The sequence below is a fragment of the Manis pentadactyla genome, chromosome 5 (genome assembly GCF_030020395.1).
Source record: "Manis pentadactyla isolate mManPen7 chromosome 5, mManPen7.hap1, whole genome shotgun sequence".
In the NCBI taxonomy this organism is placed as follows: domain Eukaryota; kingdom Metazoa; phylum Chordata; class Mammalia; order Pholidota; family Manidae; genus Manis; species Manis pentadactyla.
In genome coordinates, this window is record NC_080023.1 from 32,238,461 (window position 1) to 32,249,166 (window position 10,706).

Genomic DNA, 10,706 nt, shown 5'->3' on the forward strand with positions numbered 1-10,706 from the left:
AATGCACTGAGCTTGTACATTCCTGTTATTCTACAAGCCTTCAGGCTGGGAATTGGATGCCAGAATACTTAGCTACTATGCTTAGAGCTTCTCTCATTTGCCTTTTGGAGAAATCCAAAGCAGTCTCTCCTAGGTCTACTAGAACCTCTAGTTAATGACTCTCTAATCACCCTTTTGAATCTAGTCTTCTGGAGATGAATATGAATTGACAGTCACTTGCCTCTTTCTGTTATCTTTTAGTAAGCCCAGCCTGGCTGCGTCTAACACTGCCTTTTCAAATGTGGTGATATTTACTGCCTTTTGTCAGCTTTGAGACAGTCACCAAAATTCTAAGACAACCATAAAAGTCCTGTTCAATAACACTTAGAGATAAATTTGACTCTGAGATTCCTTGGCAAGCAGATCATTCTGTGTCTTTGCCATCAACAGCCTATGACTAAAGACTGCATTTCCCATTATACATATACATAAATCACTATGCCATGAGTCCCCACTGGTTATTTATATATTTGTTTAGCAGGGTTAAATATTTAAAAACTATACTCAACACGTGAACTAAAAAAGCCCCTTTATTTTCCACAACTCGTCTAATTTTTTTCCCAAGCCCCAAAGTTGGACATGATTGCAGAGCATATCAGAGGCCAATGAGCATCCACAGGACACTCCAAGGACCATGGTGTACAGTTCTGGGGTTGCTGCCATGGGTGCCATACACACAGAATCCGTGTGGGAAAGGAGAAGGGAGAGGACATTTCCTTGAATGACTGCATTTACTCAAAAGCAACTGTTTCAATTTGAAACACAATGGTTAAACCAGAAGAAAATTAGCAATCTGTAATAAGCAAGTTTGAGCATCAGCCAGCCCCACTCTCGCTCCCCAGCTCAGTTGAAACAGTTCTCCTTAAGTATTTCCTGAGTATGTAGAGATAAGGGAGGCACCATCCAGACAGTAACTTAAAAACCATAATGTTCATCAGAATCCAAGTGAATGATGATTTCTTAGTTGGATTTTTATGACTTTAAGTTTTCACATCAGTTTTCAGTGATTAGTGTGAATTTCCTATGAAAAGCAGCTCTAATATTAGCCCAAAAAAGTCCATGTTTGCTCTTCTCCTTGGGCCACTCCAAATAAGTCCGCTGCGTCATCAGAGCCCTCAGCTTGTGATACTTGCTGGGAATGCTGTTCTGCGGAATGGGTTCCAGCAGGATCAGAATTAAGTTACTTGATCCTTCATGAAACAGATTGTGATGGGCAAAGTAGAGTTCATAATGGCACCACTCACTCTGGACAAAGTTAGGAGACAAAACAAAGATAGACTTGTAGCTTCTCTCAATGCAGTTTATGATATTTTCCACAATGCTCTTGCCAGGAACAAAGTTTCTCTCATGGAGACAAATCCGTATATCTTCTTTTTCTAGGTTTGGTATTAATTCACCTTTTACCCAGGCAGAATCATGTTCACTGTATGAAATAAAAGCATGGAACTGGAGAGTTCTTTGGAGTTCTTCTAAGGGTATGTTCCTAGCCCTGCGCCGGGTCTGAGTCCACTGACACACCATCCTGAGGTACCAGGGCAGATCAAAGTAGATACAGAGGACAGTCACAGTAATGGCCAACACCAGCCCAGTGACTGCAATGGTCACAATCAGCAGAGCCGTGTTGCAGGTTAACTGAGACACATGAAAGTCCTTCAGTGGGGTTCCCTTATAGTTTTCTGGATAGTCACACTTATAGGACTCAGGCCAACCCTCTACCACTTCACTTGATACTTGCCCTATACTTTGGATAAATTCTCTTAGCTCACATGTGCACTGGAATGGATTATTCCCTGCTCTTATGGACGTAATCTTCTGGCAGCTCTGGAAGAAGTCAGCTGAAGGGTCAGAAATGGAATTATAGTCAATGATCAGTACAGAGAGACTGTTAAACATACCACATCCAGGAAGGTGGGCTAGAGAATTGAAAGCAACATTGAGTTCTTGCAAAGCTTCTAGTTTCATGACTGGTTTAGGAATGCTCCTTATTCTGTTACGGTGAAGGTCAAGTACCTTGACTCTGGGAGGTAAACATCTGAAAACGGAGTCAGTAAGCATATTTGAAGACAAGTTTAACACCACTATACTCCCAACCCAACTGCAATTTCTACCAGGTCTACCATATTCCAAAGAATTCCAGCTAACATCCAGTATTTCCAAAGATGGCATCTCCTTAGTCATGAGACTTACTTTGAAAAGGTCTTTTAATTTATTCTTTTGTAAGATAAGAGTCTCCAATCTAACTAAAGTGGAACATTCTTGAAAAATACTATCTGTGAAAACATTCTGAGTAAAGTTCAAAAACTTAAATGTGCTTGGTGCCTGAGGACAAAGCATGTGTACAAAGGGCGTATCTGATATGGTTAACATCATAATATTCATCTCAGAAAACACTCTGTATAATGCTTGCTGTGAAAAAATAAAAACTCTGTTTGCGATATGTTCTATTTTCAATGCTCTCAATGCTGTTTTATCGCAAATAAAATCTTCTTTACCAATGCTTTTTACTATTGTTAAATTGTAAATATTGAGATATTCTACAGGTTTGGTCCAGAGGAATTGAAAAACTCTAACTAAGCATTTCCAAGTTGTTTCCATGTGGTTGAGGGTAAAATTCAGTAAGTTTGGTCCTCCAGTGAGTTCTGATAAAAATTTAATTAAAACCTGACAGTTGTCATCATTTAATTTAACATTAGTCAGTTGTAGGCACCCTAAACTATAAACTGATATGTTCACCTGGACAAAGAATAAACTGTTTGGGTGAAAAACAAGGTGAAGTGTTTTTGTATTCAGAATTTGAAGATTTTCTGTCTCATTTTCTTTCACATAATAACCTTCTAAATCCAGAAGGATGCAATTTAGATGCAAGTGAGCAATTGGCAAGAGATCTAATTGTTGTATCCTTTTAGCACTTAATCCCAAGAAATTCAACTGTGTCAAGTTGCTGAATTCCTTACATATGGGCAGGACATCAAAGTCATTGAAGGAGAGGTCTAAATGCTTGAGACTCATGATAGGATGGCAGGATATCTTCTGCAACTGATTGTGAGATAAATCCAAATATTCCAAATGCTGGTTGGACCTAAAAATACTAAAATCAAGGACCCGGACTTTATTATGGGAAAGTCTCAAAAGTTTCAGCCCTAAGAGAGAGCTGATGTCAGAGATGTGAAGCTCAGATATACAGTTATGAGACATATCTAAGACTTTGGTTTTTGGTGGCAGGTCTTTTGGAACATGAGTAAGGCCTATTTTCGACATGTCTACTGCAAATTCACTTGCATCAGAGAACTGGATTATGGTTCCAACTATTAAGGTCACAATGTAAACATAATGAAAGCTTCTGACAATAGATTCTTTGTCTTTGGTCATGATGCTGAAATGGCTATCCTCCAAAAGTTGTTGCTATTCTTCAGGGCATCTTGATATTCTTCAGGGCATCTTGATATGCGTCCAAATTCTAGAAATATTACATATATTAAGGTGCATAACAATTGGATGATCGTTTTCAAACCTTCACCTACTGAACAGAGAATCTCAATGATTTTTGCACTGTCATTTCTGCCCCCATAGTTAAATGTGATGTTTTTCCTACTTACATAGCTTGCTGGTGCCAGGGGAAGCAATACAAACCTTATTATCAAAGAAGTGTGGTTGTGTGTTTTAACCTGGCTGGTGCAATCTCTAAGGGATTCACTCAGGATTGCCTTTGTTTTTACTTCCCTCAGAACTTTCTCAGGACTGGAGCAACCTCCTAGATAATGTTTACAGAAAGCTTTCAAAGGCAAATATTCTAGCCACAGACATCTGGAATAAAGGAATAAGAGATGGGACAAGCAGCAGACACACCAAAAATCCAGGGAAGGAGGAGGCTGGGAGAAGAGATGTATCAGGAAAAAAAGTCGTTGGAAGACTCCACATATACCAAAAAATCTAGAAAACTACATACATGCTCAGGACTAGAGACATGTTAAGAAAAGTCCTGAGAAAAATCCTAAACTTTCACCTCTGGCTGACCTTTAGGCTCTGTGCCAGTAGGAAGTGAACGCTAAGACAGAGTTGTAAACTGATTGGATACACATTGATGAAGTGCTTCAACACAGAGACATCTGAAAAGATCAGATGTTTTATTTTTGTTTTGTTTTAGTTCTTCTCCAGGTGCTTAAGAGAATCCCTATTAAATCATTAGCTGACCACTAAGCCAATGGAACAAATAATTCAATGACAACACACAACAAAGAATACAATCTTTACAAAATTAGTTTAGAAAAGTCTCTAAGCACACAACCAGCTGCACCCTACAACAAGCAGAAACAACCCTGAGAGAAAGGAAAATCTGAGTTACCTTGCCACATTAGAATATTTTAGATGCCTGCTTTAAACAAAAAAACTATGAAACATGCAAGAAATAAGAAAGTATTGCCCATTCACAGGGACAAAAGAAAAGAACAGTTAGAGAACTGATGCCACTCAACTTCAAGACTTACTATACAGCTACAGTAATCAAGACAGCATAGTACAGGTGAAATAATGGACAGACAGATCAATGGGCCAGAATAAAAAACTCAGAAATAGGCCCCACAAACATAGTCAGATGATCTTTGACAAAGGAGCAAAGGCAATTCACTGAAGAAAGGATAGTCTTTTAAACAAATGGTGCTGGAGCAATTAGATATCCACAGGCAAAAAAAGAAAGAAAGTCTGAAGAGTTTTCACAAAAATTAGCCCCAAATGGATTACAGACCTAAATGTAAAATGCAAAACTATGAAACCTGGTGATAATGTAGGAGAAAATCTAAGTGACCTTGAGTTTGGTGATGACTTTCTAAATACAACATCAAAAGCACAATTCATAAAAGAAAAAAAATTTAACTTGGACTCCATTAGAGTGACATTTCTCTGCTTTGCAACATACACTATTAAGATAATGTAAAAAGCCATAGACTTGGAGAAAATAGTTACAAAATACTTATCTGATAAAGGACTTGCATCCAAAATATACAATGAACTCTTAAACTCAACAATAAGAAAAGAGAAATGACAAAATTTTAAGTGGGCAAAAGATCTGCATAGCTACCTCACCAAAGAAGATAGACAAATGATAAATAAGCATATGAAAAGATAATATATGTCATCGAGGAACTGCAAATTAAAATAACAATGAGATATCATTATATACCTATTAGAAAGGCCAAAATCCCAAACAATATCAAGTACTGATGAGGATATGAATCAACAGGGACATTCATTTTCGGTGGGAATTAAAAATGGTACAGACACTTTGGAAGACAGTCTGACAGTTTTTTACAAAGCTAAATATAAACATATGATCCAGCAATCACACTCTCAGGTATTTATCCAAATGAATTAAAAATATATGGGCACATAAGAAGAAAACAAATCCTACCACTTGCAACAACATGGATGGAGCTAGAGGGTATTATGCTCAGTGAAATAAGCCAGGTGGAGAAAGACAACTACCAAATGATTTCACTCATCTGTGGAGTATAAGAACAAAGAAAAAACTGAAGGAACAAAACAGCAGCAGATTCAAGAACCCAAGAATGGATTAACAGTTACCAAAGGGAAAGGGACTGGGGAGGATGGGTGGGAAGGGAGGGATAAGGGGTGTGGGGGAGAAAGGGGACATTATGATTAGCATGTATAATGTGGGGGGGAGCACAGGGAGGCTGTGCAACACAGAGAAGACTAGTAGTGACTCTACAGCATCTTACTATGCTGATGGACAGTGACTGTAATGGAATATGTGAGGAGTACTTGATGAAGTGGGGAGTCTAGTAAACATAATGTTCCTCATGTAATTGTAGATTAATGATACCAAAAAAAAAAATCTATGGGCACACAAAACTTGCACATGGATGTTTATAGCAGCATTATTCCTAGCTGCAAAAAACTGAGAGCAATAAGACGGCCTTTAATAGGTAGGAAGGTAAAACAGCTGGTGTATAAAAACAATGGAATATTATTCAGCAATAAAAATAATGAGCTATCAGGCTACAAAAAGTCATGGAGGAACCAAAATGCATATTGCTAAGTAAAAGAAGCCAGTCTTTAAAGACTAACAGTTGTATGATTCCAACTCTATGACATTCGGGAAAAGGTGAAACTAAAGAGAAAATAAAATGGTCAGTAGTTGCCAAGGATTGTGGGAATGGAGGGTGAGTAAGCAGAGCAATTTTAGGACAGTGCAACTATTCCATATGATATTGTAATGGTGGATATATGACATTATGCATTTGTCAAAACCCACAGCACTACACAACACGAAGACTGAATCCTAATGTAAAATATGGACTTTAGTTCACAATAATGAGAGAAGTTAACACTCATGGAAATAGAGATAAAAAGCAGAATATTTATTTAAAATAGATATTTTCAGAAATAACTTTTCAAAAAAAATGGAATAGAAATCATGAAAATTAAAAACTTAATAGTTGAAATAGAAAACCCATTGATAAGTTGAATTGCAGAGTGACACCACTGATGTAAAACTTACTGAGATAGAACAAGAAGAGGAATTTTCCCACAACACAGTAGGAGAGGCCAAGGAGTTGGAACATATGAAAGAGATATTAAAAGACATGGAAGACAGATCCACTATCTGAATTACCAGAGGATAGACTCTATCCTCTGAAAAATAAGCTCACTCCAAAAAAGGGGTGGTGGGGGAAACGCAAGAAGGGATGCTTTGCAAAATAATGTAGAAAATTTACTGCTAAGTCTCAATAAGTATTGGTGACAAAAATTTTACTAACAATCTGCAATTAAATTTCCAACAATAACAAGGTAGTTACTAGAAAGTGGGGGAGAGGAAGAGAATAGACAAAAAGCATGTTAAGATCCTTCTCTGATAGAAGAGAAGCTACAGATACCAAACAACTCAACATGTTAGAAAAATATATTGAAGTACATATATTATAAAATTAAGAGTAGTTATTAGAATTAAATAAAAGAGGAGTTCAAATCATTTGGTGGTGGGGAGAAGCTCAGAATGAAATCATAATCAATCTTGCTCTGTACTGAAGGAATAATATACAGTGATTAATTAGGATGTTTCTGGATTGTAAGAATTGCTTATTATTAGCAAATCTCTGACAATGATATGTCAATAGATAAAAGGAGAAAAACAGATGAGCGTCTTCATAGATGTTAAAATTCACTTGATAAAATTCAGCACCCAGCTTTGACTAAAAACTTTAATTAAAATAGGTTTCAAAAAGATACTTAAAAAACTTAATAAAGAATATATCAAATATCTAAGTTAAACCAATATTCCACCGCCAAGGCATTTCCATTAAACTCAGTGTCAAGGATGCCCACTATTATTTAATACTGTTCTAGAAGTTCCATTGTAATAAGGGGGAAATAATTAGAGACAGAAGTATTGGAAGGGAGGAAATAAAATTATCATTACATTTAGATTATATGTTTGTCAGTGTGGAAAAGCCAAAAGAAGTAATTGAAAAACTGTTAGCACTAGTAAGAGAATGCAATGAAGTGGGCAGCACAAAATAAATCATTTTTGAAAAAGAAATCTAATTGTCCAAAAATAGCGGGTTGTGAAGTGTAGTATGGTATATCCATGAAATTAATTATTATATGGTCTTTGAAAATAAGTAAATCTAATTCCATGGAAAATTGCTCACTATATATAAGTGAAAACAAACAATTTATTTTTAAAATGTACAACATTTTTATGTGTAATTATGTGTAACTGTACACATATACATGGAAAAGCTAATAAGATACATACCAAGATATTAACAGTGATTATCGCTACATGTTAAGATTATAAGGGAATTTTCCTCTTATTGTTATCTGTAGTTTTCAAATGTTCAATATTGAAAATTAAGTACAGCACATTATTTGCTCAGAAAATTTAGTAAGAAAAAATCAATAGTCCATAATATGAATAATATTCACTCCTACAAAATATAAAAATGCATATTAAAACAACATAGGATATAACATCTAGATGAAACTTATGATCTTCGATTGGATCACAGTATAGACAGATACACTATAAAAGTTACCTGAGTAACAAGGGAGAAGGGGTTTTAAAATAGACCAAGTATTAGATTCTATTAAGAAATAAATGTTAATTTTTGATAATGTTATTCAGCTGTGTTGGAAAATGTGCATTTTTTAGAGACACAGAGTGAAGCATTTAGAAATAGAATGTCAGAATATCTGTAATTCAAGATATTTAAGCATAAACATAAAATGAGTCAAGTGGGAATTTTTGTTTCTTAAAGATTTTAAAAAGGTATGATTATTTTCAACTAGCAAATTGGAAAAATTCCAAAATATAATACACAGTATTGATGGGTAGGACTAAAGAACTCTCATTTACTATTGGTGGGAATGAAAATTAGTACAATCTTTCTAAAGGGCAATTTGGTCACATTATATAAACTCCTTAAAAATATGCTTGCCCTTATTTTAGCAATTCCACTTTTCAGAATTTTCTTCTAAAGGAATTACAGGAGATAAACATAAAAATATTACTATGAAGATGCTGAAAGTGGAAGAAGTTCTTTCTATGTATTAATATTCCAAATAGCACAAGTGTGGCATGATGAAAAGTTTTAAAAAATGATCATGTCTACTGTAGAAAATGGTTTAATCAGTCATGGTACACCCATAACATGGAATAACATGCAGTTTCATATACTGCACTTTTGAAAAAAAAATGTCTATAATACAATGTTAAGTATATAAAAGAATACAAAATTGTATGTGTAGTAGAACTCTCATTTTGTAAAATATGATTAGAACCTGGCATATACACAAAACTTAGGAGAAAAAGAATGGGAAGAAATACAACAAATGCTAACAGTGGTTATCTCTGGATGTCTGAATCATAGATGAATTTAATTTTCTTTCTTATATTTTTGTGTATTTCCAAAATTTCTAATTTTGAACATCTTTTATAAGTAGTTTCATTTAAGACATGTCTTAAAAATATAACAAATGTAAAAATATTTTATATTTAAAGAAAGACACTTGTGCTATTTGGAATATTAATACATAGAAAGAACTTCTTCCACATGATGCTAGATACTGGCGAGAGGTCTGTCCATGAAATCTGTGTTCAGAGGGCTGAAACTTGGCCACCGTGTGGGAAAGTTGACCAGCTACTCTAACAGCACCCGGCCCCCAAAGCACAGATATTCCTCCAGGGGCATTTTTACCCTTCAAGCATATATACTTCTAGTATATACACTTAAACCAGCCAGGTGCTTTTATATTTAAGAAAAATACAGCAGAGGAAGAGAGATGAGAGTGGAAGATTGGAGAGTTCACAATTTATTTTAAAAGAAAGTAAAAAGAGATAAAAGGTAATAGGTTTTTTCTTAATGCATCAAGTTAAACGAGGGAGAAAAAAGACAGATGGAAATTCTATTTCCAAACAAACAATGGTGGAAAGGATCTATGTAAATTAAAACTATAAGAAACACAAGATCAGAAAACACGTAAGTGTGAGGCCTTAATCAAGTCAACAAATATGCAAGCGAGACATTGTTTTATTTATCAGAGTTTAGATGAGAGACCTAAAGGAAGACACAGTCCCCTGCCACTTCCTACATTTAATCAGCGTTGACTCAGATCTACTGTGTGCCAGGTCTGTACCAGGCCGTAAGCACCGGGGCTTTAAATACAACTAGCACTGGCATCACCCCTTCTTTCAAAGTGCATATAAACTAACGACAGATACAAATAAATACTCATAATACCCTGAAACAGAGGAAAGGTCAAGCACTCTTGTCTACTATAAAAATGCAGACGTGTGTTGGGGCCGTATCAGCCGCATAAACTACTGTACATGCTACTGAAAACCAGGAACTAAGGAACAGTGAAGAGAGCAGAGGAAATAAATAACATCATTTAGTTCTTTTCCTGAACTATGGCTACGAGTGCTAGTTATTTTTATATCTTTTCAAGATAGCTATAGAGGCACCCTACTTCATATCTTTCTTGTATAATCAAAAGGACATTCATTAAAAAAAAAACATTTTGCAAAAATTTCAAAGAAACGTTACCTATTTCCTATACAATCATTAGCATTTTCTTGCCTTTTTGAAGTAATTATACCATAATTTGAAAAAGCCACAAAAACCTTCTTACTTACCAAGATTTCCTTCTCAGAAGAAGAGAAAATAACTTCTAAATGGACGGGAAAAAATACGTGCTTGACGAAGTGCAAGTCCTTGGTATAAGCAAAACAATACCGAAGAACCAGTTTTGCGCCATCTGTTGGACCTTACTGGAATTATTCCTACATGTGAATTTCCATGTTAACGGTCCCTGGCTAAGCATGTGGGTCAGCAGGTTTTTCTGTGCTAGACTGAAACAGTAATGAACTGTCTAAATTCATATGAGCACATAGCTTATGACAATTTCTCTGTGAAGAAAAATGTTTTTCCAAGGCAATGCTGATCTGTAAAGACTTGCAGCCTGAGTCATTAAATTGCCACCAGAGTGGAGAGCTATGAACTTTGCCTGTTTTCTGTTATAACCATATTTAACATTGACAAAATAATTGCAGCTACCATTATCAAACAATTTTAGAGCATTATTTTAGCTGGGTGAGATACTTTAAAATAAAATAAGCCTAGGTCCAAGATTTGTTTTTTAAAAAATCAACT

General features: G+C 35.5%; 1 protein-coding gene across 1 annotated transcript; it reads right to left on the minus strand.

The window, feature by feature from the left end:
• Positions 1 to 563: 563 nt before the first annotated feature.
• TLR6 (toll like receptor 6) lies at positions 564 to 10,267 on the minus strand. The gene is made up of 2 exons (XM_036908472.2): positions 10,190 to 10,267; positions 564 to 3,496 (listed from the first exon to the last, which is right to left on the minus strand). The coding sequence occupies exon 2, from the start codon at positions 3,406 to 3,408 to the stop codon at positions 1,033 to 1,035; it is 2,376 nt and encodes a 791-aa protein (XP_036764367.2). The 5' UTR covers positions 3,409 to 3,496; positions 10,190 to 10,267; the 3' UTR covers positions 564 to 1,032.
• Positions 10,268 to 10,706: the final 439 nt, after the last annotated feature.